General features: G+C 41.6%; 1 protein-coding gene across 2 annotated transcripts in view; it reads left to right on the top strand.

Annotated features, from left to right (window-relative positions):
• The window catches only part of LIMCH1 (LIM and calponin homology domains 1), a 172,317-nt gene that overhangs the window by 146,188 nt on the left and 10,859 nt on the right, over positions 1-15,270 (top strand). For both annotated transcript variants that reach the window (XM_084286398.1, XM_084286397.1), the window contains exons 21-29: positions 2,664-2,757; positions 4,723-4,895; positions 5,523-5,628; positions 7,607-7,635; positions 8,262-8,345; positions 10,070-10,162; positions 11,163-11,267; positions 12,678-12,814; positions 13,712-13,833. In XM_084286398.1, the coding sequence (XP_084142524.1) occupies positions 2,664-2,757; positions 4,723-4,895; positions 5,523-5,628; positions 7,607-7,635; positions 8,262-8,345; positions 10,070-10,162; positions 11,163-11,267; positions 12,678-12,814; positions 13,712-13,833 (943 nt within the window). The remainder of the gene's footprint in view (positions 1-2,663; positions 2,758-4,722; positions 4,896-5,522; positions 5,629-7,606; positions 7,636-8,261; positions 8,346-10,069; positions 10,163-11,162; positions 11,268-12,677; positions 12,815-13,711; positions 13,834-15,270) is intronic.

The following is a 15,270-nucleotide window of genomic DNA, read 5'->3' as shown; positions in this document are numbered from 1 at the left end:
ACATTTTACCGGCTCCATCAGTACATGATTTTTTTACAATGTATCTTACAGCTGCGGATAAAATACTAGATAATATTACATTACTTGGTATTACAAATAGAATTAGATACACTGGGAATGAGAGTTCCCCGGTGAAGTTCACTTAATCTTTTTTTGTAAATTACTTACTAATCAGTTTTATATTTTTAGCTTTATGTTGCTAACATTTAATTGCTCAGCATAGGGAGGAGAAAGAGTCAAGTCTCGTGAGCAGGAGCAGGGCTTCTGCAGTATGTCATTTCCAAAATCAATTCTCCTGCAGCAAGCAGTAGCTCTTCCTTTTTTTTTTTTTTACTCCTCTTTGAAAGAATTTCTATAAATAACATCTGTATATAACTAGCTCAACCTCCATACTGGATAGTAAGATCATAGTTGGATTTAGTTGAGATTTCACTTACGCAGGACAGCAGTGTGGCCCAGCACCAAGTGTAGGTTCCTGAGGTAACTCTAGAACTGGAGGAGATAATGTTGTATTGGCTCCATGTGTTTGCTGAGCCTTTTAATTTTTCAGTTTCAGCAGTTGCTTTTTGAGAGTGGAGGGTGAGTTCCGTTGCTTTACATAATAATAATCTAAATATTAATAATTGAAACATGAAACAATTTCATTGGAAGGCTTGTACTTTGGAATGATGAATAGAGCTATCGGGTAGGTACCTTTTGCCTTTCCAGTGAAAATATACTTTGTAGAGGGCAAACAGTGAGCTTTTGGTAATAGCTATTTGTTTAGTTTTAACGGAGGACTGCAGGTTGTAGAATCACAGAATAATTCAGGTTGTAGGTCTCCAGCAGGGTCTTCTGGTCAAAGCAGGATTGGTTATAGGAGCTGACCAGGTTGCTAAGTCCTTAATCATTCGAGTCTTGAAAACCTCCAAGGATGGATATGGCAGCCTGTTATACTGCCTGGTTGTCCTCGTGGAGGAAGAAATACTTATTTTTGCATTGCACAAGGGTGGGAGTGAACAGAAGATTCCCAGTAGTGGCTGCTGTCCTGTCAGGAGCCAGAACTGAGGTTGAAGGAGACACCTTTAGGTGTGGTATTTTTTTTGCTGGGGTAGAGGAAGGGGCAGAAGCTTTCACTGAAACACAGGCTGGCATCAAGGTGAGCTGGGGAAGGGCGAAGTGGGTTATACAGAAGAAGAGAGCAGCAGAATGACAAGGGGCAAACCTATTGCATTTGTCTGGGTTTGCCACCTGCGCCTTGCCTGGAGCAGAGGACTTCGGTGGGCAGAGGTGAGGGTGCAGGGAAGGCACCAGGCACTGAGGAGAAAGCCCTGTCTGGGGCAGTCATCCCCAGCAGGTGCCAGAGGGGATACACTGCCACTTCCAGCCGCTCACCACTGTCACTTGGTGTCTGTCCTGCCTCCCAACACTGCCCCTGGCCACAGCCCTGTACCAGGACTGGTCTCAGGGAGTTGTCCCAGACACGTTCCCTGCCCCTCGCCACAGCACGCTTCCCTCCAGAGAGGAGCAGAGACGCAGGGGTTTGCTCCCACTGCTAACAGCAAAGCTCTTTGAAGTCAAAGTGTGCCCACAAGGTGCCTGCTGGCACTGGCATCCTGCTGGCACTGCACCAGACGTCCCGGTGACACCGCTGGGGGAGCCCAGGCCTGCTGCCCGTGGGGCCTGCGTGGATGCGGGCCGTAGGCTCACAGCCGTCTGTGGGGAGGGGAGGCAGTGTCTGCGCAGAGGGCAGAGGTGTGAATCCTGCCCCCAGAAAAGAGGAAATTTCAGCACATTTCCTCTCTCGCAGCTGTTAATAAGATTGAGGGACAGGAAAGGGAGTCTACAAAGATCGCTTCTGAAATGCGTTGCTTTTCATTTCTAAATGTACTCTGCTTCTTTTTTTTTTTCCTTCCTCAGTTGGATGCGCCATCTTCTAGCTCTCTCATGTGCTAGAGGCACCGCGCGGTAGCTCATTGATTTGCTGCATTTTTTTTTCCTGATTTGCCTACCAGGAAAGCAGATATAAAGGGGAAGCTGCTGAATAAATCAGCTGAAATGCTACTGCTGTTTTGATGGTGTGGTTTAGCTCTGCAACAGGCTTGTCCTGGGTCAGGAAGCTGGCTTTTCAAAACGATTTGGATTATTCACTTGATATGGTCTCACCATTTTTTTCAGTCCTTTCCCAATAACATTTCAAGTATTTCATTACCTTTATTACCAACTCTGCCTTTTCCCTTCAGATAACTGATTGTTTAGACAACCGTGAAATAAAGGAAGTATTTAATTACTTTGCCACTTTTAAAGCCCTTGAATGTGCTGGGTATTCACTGATGCATACGTTTTTGTGTTATTCTGGAAGAGAAAACCAGGGGTGAAATGTATGCTTATCTCCAGCTAACACAATTCAAGATATCCTCCAATTTTAAAAGCTTGCATGAGCTATTCCAAAGCAACTGCATAATGGCTGCTTGCTGAACGCTTAGAAAAGGAGATTAAAGCCCAGTGACTCGGTGCCAGAGCAGCACATACCGCTCAGAGACTCGCTCCCCAGTGCACAGCTCCCTACCGAGCTCTAAAACAGCCTGGTCCCAACACATTACGAAGCAGCAGCGAGCACTGCTCTACAGAGTTAACCCATACTTTTATTTCCAGTGCACTCACTGCGTTTCCATCCTCTGCAGGCCTCCCCAGGGGAAGCGGATCCGGCAGCCAGCCAGCAGACCGAGGGCAGCCCCGGCGGAGCAGGACCCGGGAGCCCTTTGGGCGCATCCCCAGGTGGGTGGCTGCTGCCCTGACCCCTGTCCTGGCCCACCGCTGGTCTGGGCTTGATGCCCACCCTACAGCAGCTGCAGCCCAGTAAGTGCATCTGCAGCGGCACCAAGAGGGTTTATTAGACAGTGCAGAAGAAGGCAGAAATGACATTCACGGTTGCACGCTGCTCCAGGTGCAAGGTGACAATGTTGTGCACAGCCTTGATTTTCTGCTTTAAAGGCTCTATGCACAATCCCTAATCTGGGGAAATGAATTTACTCGTAAAATTTGAAAGTGCTATCCTCAGAATGGTGTTTCTGAAATATTACCTTTGAGCATGCATTTTATCTACTGCCTGCTATCATACTAAGTTCATGGTCTTTTTCTGTTTGTTTTTTTGAAATGGGTCTATTAAAGTTCAGCTTGGTAGAGGTAAGTAAAAGGGACTGTTTACAGTAGGTATTTAAAGGAAATCTCTGCCTGTAATTGGTATATAAATATGCTGCTCCAATTTGCTGAAGATAAATGTGACTTAAGTAATTGAGCTTGCCTCTCAAACATCAATGGAGTACCATCCTCCAAGATTAGAAGCACATCCAGACTTTTCTTGATGTGCGGCACAACTATGACGCACATGTACTGCTAGTGACAGCTCATCAGCTGGCTTAATTACTTTGTCTCATAGTTAGAAATAGGCTAGACTTCCAGGTAGAAAAAAATCACTTCATAGCAGCACAGAGTGTAACAATCTGGAATTGCAGCTGGCAAGTAATGTAGAGATTGCAGGTGTGGAATGAATCAACCAAATCCTCTTCTCAACAGTCAGCAGTGAGGAGCTCCACACCTGTGAGAAATGCTAAACATTAAGTATTGGTAGCAAAGGTTAATATGGTCTGCCAAAGAAAGCTGGGAGAACACCTTGAGAAAGCTGCGATGGTAAAACAACGTGGATTTTCAGCATCTGCTTTGGAGGGATAGATGTGGTCCAAGCTGTGTGACAGACAACCTCATCTGCTGTTCAGTACAAGCCAGATACTTCCATGCTGTGACCCCTAAGCCACTAATGGTGTGGGAACTGCTCCAAAGTGGTGTGCATCTGCCAGGCAGCAGGAACAGCTCTTGTGTCTGCTGGTGTGGGCGTTCTTAGTGCAGCTTTGGGGTGCCTCCCTTTCTTAGCTCCCTCTCCTAGCTTGTCAAAGAGGTACCTGTTGGAGGGGGAACAGGATGAGAAGCTGAGATTGTGTTCCAGGATGTTTAAGAGATGTGTGAGTGCTTGTGCACTGCCTGGGATGGCAGAAACTGCTCCATGGTGGTGCCAGCTAGCAGCCACTGGGTTTTCACAGACCTCAGCTGTGGGCCCTTGTGCTCCTGGTCCCTGGTCCTTGTAAACCAGCATCAATTTTTTTTGTTTGTTTGTTTGTTTGTGTGTGGGTGTTGTTGGTTTGCTCTTTTTCTTTTTTTTAAGAACTGAGTCCCAACCTGGTTATTCCAGTCCAAGGCTTCCTTTTACCACAATTTCTTTGCTTTCTGATGCCTGGCTGACTTCGTTCAGTGGAAACAGCCAAGCTGGCATATCTTCCAGTGCTGACAGTGAGACCATGTTAACTGTTGTAGAGCTGCTTGTCCAGGTAGCACCTTAGAATAGGATTCATCACACAGCTCTAGGAATGCGCACTACAGAGATCTGTACCTCAGTAGATGTGTTAATAGGTTACAGCTCATTTCAGACAAGAGAAGTGTCTGAAATTGTTTGTGCAATCCTTCTCAAAGGAGTGCCTTTCTGCCTTTTTTAACCATGAAGGGTGTCCCATAGTGACCAACTCAAATGTTAGCATCTACATTTCATCAGGTGAAATTCATCTTTCAAGTTGTGTCTTTTCTGAGAGATTAATTTTGCCAGTGTTGAAGAAAGAAGATATGAAATGTCTACATTGTATCTGGAAAAAATATCTTAACCTTGTGACATTCTCTCTTGTTTGTGTGGATTAGGTTCAGATCAAAAGCAATTCAAGTCAACTGCAGCTTGTGCCAGCCCTGTTGTGAAGAGCTTAGAGTTTCCTCCAAGTCCTGTCCCTTCCAAGGACATTGCTCCAAGTGAAAAAGATGTGAAGAAACCTGAAAAGGAGCAGCAGAAGGAAATAGTGCTCCCTGCTACGCAGGAGGTATGTATGGGCAAGAAAGAAAGGGAATGGAAAATGAAACAAAGAAGACCTCACAAGGAAATGGATATTGTGCAAATATCTGGTTGGTATTTTCTCTCTGTATAATGTCATAACAGGATTTCATTCAAAATATGTCAGGGAATGACCCTGAAAGATGTTTTCTGTGCCAAATCCAATGATTATAAGAGAGTTCCTCCTCCAAAGAAACTCCCCGGTGTCTGCTTGGAGCATTTGAATCTGTAAACTGGCTGTAGCAGAAAAGAGAACTCAACCTGCAAAGCCCAGTCCCTCCACACACTGGGAGAGCAGAGTATCCAAAAGGTGTAGACAGTGGATTTTGTGTATGTGGCAGGGGTAACAAATGGCCATCACCATATTGCTCTGTCAGGTACACTAGATGATGGTCCTGGGTTAGGATGAGCTTGGGTGTGCAGTGTATCAAGAACAAACAACTGATGGTTATTTTCATTGCTTCAATATTGCAAGTTCATATTTTAATTCTGGAGATAGAGGCTTATTAAACTTTGATAACGTTGTTTTAGAAATTAATAGAAAGGGTTTAAGTTAATCTTTGATTGTACCTCGTGATTTTTGAATGCAGTTTTCTGTTCCCAAACATCTCAACAGGTAATAAAACCGAAGGCCCTGGAACAAGAAGGGAGTATAGTATTGCCATTTTTAAAGAAGCTGCCTGAGACCAGCCAGGTCACTCTGCAGAATTCTGATCGACAAGGTGAGCAGAAAGAGAGGTTGGGAGCTGCAGAGAATTCAGCTGGACGTATGCATGTCCGTCGTAGTCAAGGGGGAATGCCTAATCAATGGCCTGGAAGGTTTGGAAGATAATATGTTTAATTTCTAGTTGCATCTGACTGATACTGGTAGTGTGGCTTCTGTGATGCGAGGGACGCTTCTTGCTGTTCCCCTTAACCACAGCAGCAGAATTGTGACACAAAGGAGGGGGCCAGGACTAACAATTAAAGCTGTATTATGTCCATGAGTATTATATTTCATTAGTATGTTGCTCACAGATGAAAATGGCTTAATAATTGGGTTTATCTCACAGTAAAAACTCCTGGAGACAATTCCTCACTCAGCTGCTTGTGTGTAGCTCCTCTTTATAGATGACCAACACGCATATCTGGCCACATCCCCCAGTTTGACCTCTGCGCATCACAAGCTCTTGCAAAGCAGAACTTACTTTTCTTGCCTTCATGACAAAGTATTGCTTGAGATTGGTAATATTTAGTAGTTTTATTTTATATTGATTTTAGAGATGCATATATGTGGGTATTGTGAAAGAAAGAGAGAGGGGGAGACAGAGGGAGAAAGGGAAGTTTTCTTCCCCCTGTGAACTTGCGAGGTTGTCAGCTTATATATAGGTAATATAATGATTTATCCCTGCATTTCACTGAAGGTAATCCACTGTGGAAAACAGGAATGTCAGTAAAGGAATGAGAAGTCTTACTTGTTTTAGGTGGGAAGGTACTTTCCAAACAGGCTCTGCCAATAGTATTGTTTTGTTTCAAGCACAAATCAGTCCAAATACGGAGTGACAGATTGTAGGTGTCTCTAGTATTTTCTAAATGATGCTGAAACACTTGGCTGCTCTCTAGTGTTCACAGCATGTATACCATGAAAAGATCAGATAATCCTTTAAAATATGCATGTACAACAGAAACAAATGCAAGAGTGTATTAGCATTTCTGTGCTAGAGCTCTCATATAGGGTTAGGTGCCATGCTGCAAAAGTAGCATTTAAATTTGGGTAGTCCTTGTGATCTGCAAGGCCTTTAAAACCTTTTGAGCTTGTTACAAAGCTGCTGTAATAAAAACCCCACTGGTGGCCGAGTAGGCCAGGGTCTGAGCCTCACCACCACCTTTTGACCGCCCTGTTTCTTGTTTTGTCTCTGTGCCGTCCCCTGCAGAGCCGCCCCGCGGGGCTGCGGTTCCGCTTAGGGTGCGGAACGACTGGCGGCGCTCACGGTTTTTCTCACAGCCAGGTAAATGCAGCACTAAGAGCAGCTTCATCCCTTGCGCTGCCTCGAGTCCTAGGTGTCTTCAGCTGTGGGACTGGGGCGAAAGCTGACGATCCCGGGGACTTTTTCTGCCTCTCACTTCCATAGAAAGCATCTATTCCTGCTGCACAGTTGACAAAGAGCTGTTGGGTTACGCATTGCTGTGATGCTCTGGCTTCAGGCACCAAATGAAATCACCCGCCTCTAAATACCTTTTCCTTATTTCTTTACATCAGCCTGAAGACATGAATAGAGAATGGCAACGGTCCTCTTCGTAACTGTGGCTCTTGAATAGTGTAGTCCCACCCTTGTAGCTTTGCTATGCTTTTTCCTTCCTTGCACTGAACCATGAAGGGAAAAGTAAATCAAAGTAGGTAGTGCTCAGTGTTCAAACACTGCTAATGGCTGTGGCCAGAAGTAGACAGCAGTAGCTAGTGGTAGAGTAGAACCTGGTGTTAGTTAAAGTTGTGCTTCTCTGTACCCAAATTAGAAGTAGCTTTGTTGGTGATGGGTGTAGTCTATTTTTCTGGTTTGTTTGCTTGCAATTTGTCCTTGCATTTGGTTGTGGGAACAAATAGAAAACTAACGTGAGGCTTTTTTATACAGAAACAACATAGCTTTAATTGCAGGCTAAGCACTTTTTGCTGTTTTGTCTTGTTAAGTTTAATTTTTCCTTTTTCCTTTTTTTTTTCTCTAGCTGATTCTGATAGTGGTGACAAATCAAATGTAAGTACCATTTTTGCATTGTCGTTTTGGTTTAGATATATGTGTTTAACAAAAGTGATTATTTTTTTTTTTTTAATGCAAACTGCCTTGTAACATCCCTAAATCAGACTGAGAGAGAACAAACAGAATCCAAGCCAAAACATGGTCTAGATCTGTGATTGAAGTGTTCTTCCCTGGATAAAAATTTAAAGTGAGGCTTTAGGCTGTTGTGCTGGCAGACATATGAAATGAGAGAATATATTTCACATTCGCAAATTTCTTTGCATGTTGCACAGAAGATTACAGAGAAGAAAAATAGAAGTTTTCCTTAAATTTGGGCACCTGGAGGCATCTTTGTTCAGTGCTGCTTAGAGCTTTCTTTCAGGTCTTTTTCTTTTTGTTCCCTCCAGTTGAAGTTTCCCAAGCCTTTCTTTGCAAACCAAATGATTATTCTCTCATTTGGATACCTGTGGGAAAACCCAAGTGTCAGTGAAGCTCAGGATATGGTCTGCTAACTAAGAGTACCATTATCTGGTTCTGAGTTTCCCATTTTAACATCACTGCTGGGGGCAGGCCAGAGGAAGTGCAGCCTTCTGGTAGCCTTGTGAAGAATTAAAGTCTAATAGCTTGGTTTTCCTTCACACAAGCGCTTCAATTTCTGGTCCTGGGATCCAGAAGAAGAGCGGAAGCGTCAGGAAAGGTGGCAGCATGAGCAAGAACGCTTGCTTCAGGTAAGGAAGATGCTACATTTCTTCCACCATGTGCTTCAGATGTTTCCAGCTCCTTTAGACAAAAGTCAAGTATTTCATGTCATGTCTTCCACACCCTCTGTGGATGCTTTAGAGAGTTCTGTAGCATATGAATGAACCAAATACTCTCTGTGGTTTATGTAGTATTACTTCTCCCTTCCCCACACCCTGGGTGGACTGAAAGGATTTAGTTCTGCATTCCAATGCAGAGTTCAACCAGATGTTGATCCTCAACTATATTTAAAGTATGTAGAGCATAAACTGTGAGACTCCTAATTACTTAGAGCCTCTTTCTTGAGACTAATATTTTCCTAACCCTGATGCTTGTGCAACTCTTCTTTAAAGTGATGGTCTTAGTAGCTTTTTGTAGATTTCTGCTGTGTTTGCATGTTCTTGTTGGAAAACATCAAACTAAATTTGTACACAAAGGTGGTGTTTTTTTTGTTTGTTTGTTTGGTTTGGTTTGGTTTGGTTGTTTTGTTTTGCTTTGTTTTGTTTTGTGAGGGGGAGAACCCTCCTCAAAACAACCACTGCTTTTGCTTGGTGGTATAGAGTATTCTATAAAAGGTTTGGGTTTGTGTCGTTGGAAGAAATGCAACAGCCCTGAGAACTTGAATTTCCCCTGCACTTAGTAGTGTCTTTTGATATTACTCAGTAGCAAAGTAGTCAGTGAGTAGTATCTTTTGATCCTGGTTAGGTTTGATTGGTCCCAAAGAAGTCATATGTTTCCTCCATGCAACATAAGAGCACCAAACCGTCCAAGGATGAAGAACAGTAAAATGGAGTCTTTTCATCTTGTACAACTACTTGTGTGTCTCTGTGCTGCTTTCTTAGGTTTATTTCTTTTTAGCTAGTACGTTTATTTCCTCTTGGAATGGTGTAAAGTTCTCGTCATGGTTTTTCTGACAAATGCAGGTGTTCTTTTGACAGTAAATGCATTTATTTTGGATTAGGCAGATGTGGTTTCTAATTTGAACAGAAGTTGGAACTGTTGTAAAAGGCATATAGAAGTCACCATTCTTCCCCATATTCAAACCAGTTCTGTCACACAATTATGAAGATCTCTTTAAGGTAATTTTTCATATAAAACTGTGTGAAATTAATTCTCAAAAAATGATCCCATCAAGGAGGAAAATGAACTGCTTAGCAATTATGAGCTTACCTTCATCAAACCTTTGCAAACTATTTATTTATCTTTTAAATTTGCACAATTATTCATCATCCATTATATTGTACCGACATCTCTCTTGAATTAGTTCCAAAACCAGCATCTGCAAAACCTGTTTGTTTGTATTCTGCTTAGCTGTAATTATTAATGCAAAATCCATGCTTAAATGTTTTCGGGTGTGTGATAGCTTTTTACAACTCTTAAAACTATATAATAAACAAGGAATTATTGAAATTGTTTAGAATAAATTTAATTTCTGTCTAAGCACATAAAAACTTCTAACAGGTTAAACTTCTTGTAGTATGCTAAAAGTTCCATATGGTTTGAAGGTCTTAATTGTAAGAGATAGAAGCAAGTGGGAAAAGGAGGAAAGGAAGCTTTTTTGACACCCATGGATGTTTCTAATTTTTACCTTTCTGTTTCATCCTGTTTCTGATTGAGCCATTTTTAACAGGTTCATTTTCACTGTAGAGATACCACAGACTTTACTCCCAATATGATATGCTCTGAATTCACCTCTATTTGTATCCTCCTACAGGAGAAGTATCAGAAGGAACAAGACAAGCTGAAAGAGGAGTGGGAAAAGGCACAGAGAGAAGTTGAAGAGGAGGAGCGTAGATACTACGAGGAGGTATAAGGCTGAAAAGAGGAGGTTTATTGACTTTCTTGTATTTAAATGCACCCACTTATGTAACCAAAAGAAAACCCATACCTAAATTATTTAATGAAAGACTTCTCAAGGCTGAATTCTCAGGAGGATTGCTTTTCTTAAACACTACCATAGGCACTGAGGAAAACTACTTAAATATTTAGACAGGTATCCTCAGAGTCTCTGCAGAGGTGGAGGTGCCTAATTGCCATGCAAGTCTGGGTGAGTCAAAAGGGTTGTGTCTGGGCGCGCTCAGGCTTCCCTGCAGAGTGAAAGTCTTTTGTGCTTTGGCATATACTTGATGTCTGGACTTGGTGGAATTCCAGATGAAGTTATTGTCTGCCTTGGGCTTCATCATGTAGATGTTTTGTAATCTAGCCTGTTTAAAAAAAAAAAAAAAAGTCATAGGAAATGTCCAAAGCTTCCAGTTGTAGTATATTTACAATATAGACAATAGTGTTTTTATTCTGTCATATATGGGTCGTTTTTGCAGAAACGTGGAAAATATCAATGTTGTTAGTCTGACTAGTAGTACCTTATGCAAATTGATGTATTATCATCTGTGCTTGAGAGCCATGCTTGTAATCTTAAGAAAAAGTTTTTTTTTTCAGCTTTTGAAATAGGTTTCTTGTGTACTAGGTGTAATTTCTTATTTTTTTATGTAATTTAATTGACCAATGTTGTGAGAAGCAGTGGTGCCATCCCAAGTGGAATACTTTTTTCAGTTTGGAAATGGGCATCCCGTCTCAAAGATGGTAATGGTGAAAGGTGGGGGATTTTAAAATGTTGCAGCAAATTAAAAGTTGAGGTATTACCGTTATTCTTGGTAACATAAGTTCTTTCCTAGACATATAAATATGAACATGTAACCAAACTTTACACTTCTAATTTTTAAGCATGTAGTTATCATTCTGTTTTTTAACTCCCACTCTCTCCTGGTCCTCTCTTTTTTATTTTTTTTATTTTTTTTTTATTTTTTTAGGAACGTAAGATAATTGAGGATACTGTAGTTCCATTCATTGTTTCTTCAAACTCTGCTGATCTCCTCTCCTCTTCTTCCTCTACCACTGAAGGAAATAAAACAGAGGTGAGTTTCTTGTGGAATCCTAAGGCAATAAAGTCAAAGCCATCTTCAGTGCAGAGTTTCACTCTTTGCTAAAGGCTAGCGAAGTCTGGGAACAATGAGAGGAGTATTTCCTGGAGTATTTCCTGGATACCTTCCATAACTGGCAATACCTCAAAGTGCTGTAACTTGTATATTTTCACAAGTGAAGAGATGTATTCCTAAATCAACTGGCATTGTCCCATTTTGGACTGGAGCAGAGGGTTAAACTTTCTTTTTTTTGCAGCTACTTCTCTTCTTTGACTGGTGCTGTGAAAAAAGTCCCCTGTTTCTGTTTGTTTTACCTACCCTCTCAAAGCCAACAAAATCTGAAGTTATTTCCCTGCATGTGAAACCTTGACTGTCAGACAGTGCTTTAAGCATATCTGAGTTGGGATTGAATCTTACCTTCCTGCTTTTCCACCTTTTCTGTCCTGCCATCCCTTCCAGAAAACAGCAAAGCAAATGGAGGAATGTTCACTCTCTGATTCTCTTCTTGCATATGCTGCACAAAATGTTTAACTTCGTGCATCTAACATGTAACTAAGTGTTTGCCAGAGAACAGACCCCCCCAGGTGACACCAATACAATAAATGTGGGATTCCCAAACTTAAATTTTCTCCTGCCCAAGGCAGCCACACCGAAGAAGTCATCTGCCTTTTTCCATTTAACTTCAGGATTAGATGTCCTGTATCATCTGCTTCTTCTTGCATTCTTCCTAGCTCATCTTGTCACTCATCCTCAGACAGGGTCATCAGCCACAGCCCTTTGTCCCTATGGCTGTATAGTGGTAACTGTAACTCCTGTGTGGAGTTGCTTGTTCTGGGCAGTGACTACACCTAGAAGTGAAAGGTCCCATGCCATGGCTCACACAAGCTGCTCCACTCAGGTATCACCCACTCCAGTACATTTTGAAAGTAGTACTGGCGTTGCCATTTTAAAATGCCCAGAGCATGCGAGCAGTGCTCTGCCCAAGGCTGCCAGCAGCAGAGTTCCCATGATCATAGGCTGAGGCCCTGCACAAAATCTTCCAAAGACTAGTGCAGAGGACTGTTTAGCCTCTCAGAGTCATTTAAGCATTTCTGCCAAAAATACATAACGGAAATGCTGTTTCATAATTGTCAAAAACTTAACTTTCATTTAAAAAAAAAGTCCATAACTTTTTGTTTTGAGCTCCATTTAATCCAATTAATTGGCTATGTTAGCTGAAGTCTTTGTTAAATACAAAGTTAGCCTTATTAAAGTCAAATGATTCCACTGTATAATGTGAGGTGTTCTTTATGAAGATAAGGTGTGTAAACACAATATACCTGGGGGTACCTTGTGCTTTGCTCATGTGCATGCTGATGCTGAGTTCAAGAGAAGCTCCTCGTTCCCTCCCCTGCTGTCTTCTAGAACACAACTGATTCAAACAGCTCTCCAGAGGAAGGCAAACAAAATGAAGTTACAAGGCAGAAAAAACTGCTCTGGGAGCAGGACAGTATTCCAGCTCTGAAAAGCAAGGAAAATGAACGCTGGCAAGAAAAGAGGAGGTATGGATCAAGCCTAGGCATTTCTTAGTCCTTTGGAGTTTTGTGTTCTGTATAGTTCTGGGACATCACATTTGCCAATGATTGATGCTGGAACATCAGCATCTGACCATGAGGCTGTGATAACTGCACGTCTCAAGGTGGTGGTTCCAGTGGTGCGACAACTACTAGAGGAGGAAATAAAGTGCATTTGGTCTTAGTCTTCTCATTTCATTGGCATGGTGATAGGTGTAATACATCCTGATCAGGCTTATGTATATATGGCCATGCGTGGTGCTAGCTGGCCATGTCAGAAGGCTTACCTTTTCAGCATATGACTTCTCTGAGAGGTTGTTACATCAACCAGATCAAAATCAGATCTTAGCCTGGACATCTGTGTATGTCACTGCACTGTGTTTTGCTTACAAGTTTCACAAGCCTTTGGAATGAATGAAGGAGAAGGAGCCACTTTCACTCAGAACCAATGTGAGATTGCCTGCCTGTCTCGGAAGTGCCATACCCAAACTTGCCAAATGGTGTTCAAAGTACTGGTCTTTTGTCAAACTGGTAATCACAGCTTTCACAAAGCATCTGATGATGCTGAACGCTGTATAGAGAACACTGAAAGAAGCTGTTTCTCTACCAAGTAAACCATTTTCCACAAATCCAGAGTGTTCTCTAGTGCATGTAAGTGGCTGTGTGTGAGGTAAGAAGGAACACCTGGCACGTTTGGAGTCAGACTTGTTAACTCATGGCTGTTACCCATTGGTTTGTCAGTGCTGACACATATAACAAAACTTCTGTTGCACATAATAAGTGTACATTTTTGCACTTACATTCAAAAATCTGATTTTACCATTAGACTCTAGTTGGATTTTTTCCTGGCTTTATTTATACAATGTGACTTATTTTTGTTGGCAGTGGAAATAAAGTGCTCTCAGGACACCCAGAGACGGGTATCTTGAAAGGAGGTGAACAGGAGCACCAGGTGTCAATGATGGAGCGCAGCTCACCTGCCCGGCTGAATCTGCCATTGACTCAGGGTGAGAATCAAGACCTTCATACGCATGTATTCTTACCCAGATAGAAATCTTGCAGGTATTTATAGTGGCTTGCAATTTAACTCAGAGAATTTTGGAAATTAACAGCACACTTACTTCTTCAAAATTTGAATATCTCAGATTCAAAAGTTGTTTTCTGTTAGTAAACAGAAATAAGGTAAAATTTAAAATCGTATTTACATCAGCAATTAATGTTTTGGCTGCAAGTAGAAATCTAATTTACAGTAATCTCACAGTTATCTTCCATCTGTTACATTACCCAGTATACATTCAGGATTTGTCCTGATACAACTTGATAGAATTTTAAAGATCCCATAAATATTGCTTGCTTGATAATGTAGAAACTTCCCCAAAGCATTTCTGTCAACAGGGTCACCCTCAAAAAAGGGAGATTCACTAATTTAATATCACTGTCTAATGTAAGTGAACAGTGGAGAGTTAATAAATGGAGAGTAAATAAGTAGGACTAAGGAATTGTAGATTTTAAAAACAAATTTTAGATCTTTGTTTTCAATCTAACATTAAAATTAATGATTATAAATAATGAACCACCCATGGATAATAAAGGTTTCAGAGTTATTAGTGTATTATTACTTGTGCATTATTACTTGTGTATTATTATTGTATTGTTTCCTGTTCCAAATGCAAATGCAGTTTATTTAGTTTAGCAGGTTTGCTCACCCTGTCACAATTTCATTGTGTTCTTAGCTCTTTGATAAAGGTTACTCGAGTAAAGAAAGCAAAAGATGCTGCCAAGTAAACCAACCTTGAGGATGTGTAGTAGTGATTAAGCAAACTTAAGAGATTTGACAGTTTTAATTCCTGCTAATAACGCTTTTCTGGTTTCTCTTCAACAGCTTGTTCTACTTCTGGCAGCTCCTTTCTTGTCCCTTGACACATCACATCCTTGCTCTTTCCTTAAGATCTTAAATAGTCAGGACTAGTTTTTTTTTTGACCTTGATGATATAAAAAATACGTAATATGCTTTTCATAGACCCCAGTAAAAATTTGCTTCTCCTCTAAACCAGTTAGTTGATGCTTTGAAAGGTAAGGCCCTTCCTGACCAGTGAGCCACAAAATTTGTCTGGAAGGATCCATGTAGTGCGCTCCATCCGATGGGCAGGATGGTTGGCTGCCTGGGCACCACAGTTCATTGCATAGTGCTGAGAGGTTGGTGTTGTCACCGGGCCTTAGGCACTCATCTGAAACATAAAAGGAAATTACAAGGGAAGGAAATTGTTTATTGATAAGCTCATGGAGAACAGTGAGTGTACCACCTTTCTATCAACTCTACATACTATTATGTGTAAGGGAAAGGAAGGCAGCAGGACTTTACCCCATCTGATGCAGCAGAGCCCATCTCTGATTTCGTGTTGGTTTTCTGAGAATTTGGTTTTAAGTAACAGTACTTTCAAAGG

Source organism: Netta rufina, assembly GCF_964035555.1.
Source record: "Netta rufina genome assembly, chromosome: 4".
Classification (NCBI taxonomy): Eukaryota; Metazoa; Chordata; class Aves; order Anseriformes; family Anatidae; genus Netta; species Netta rufina.
This window is presented reverse-complemented; position numbering and strand designations above follow the sequence as displayed.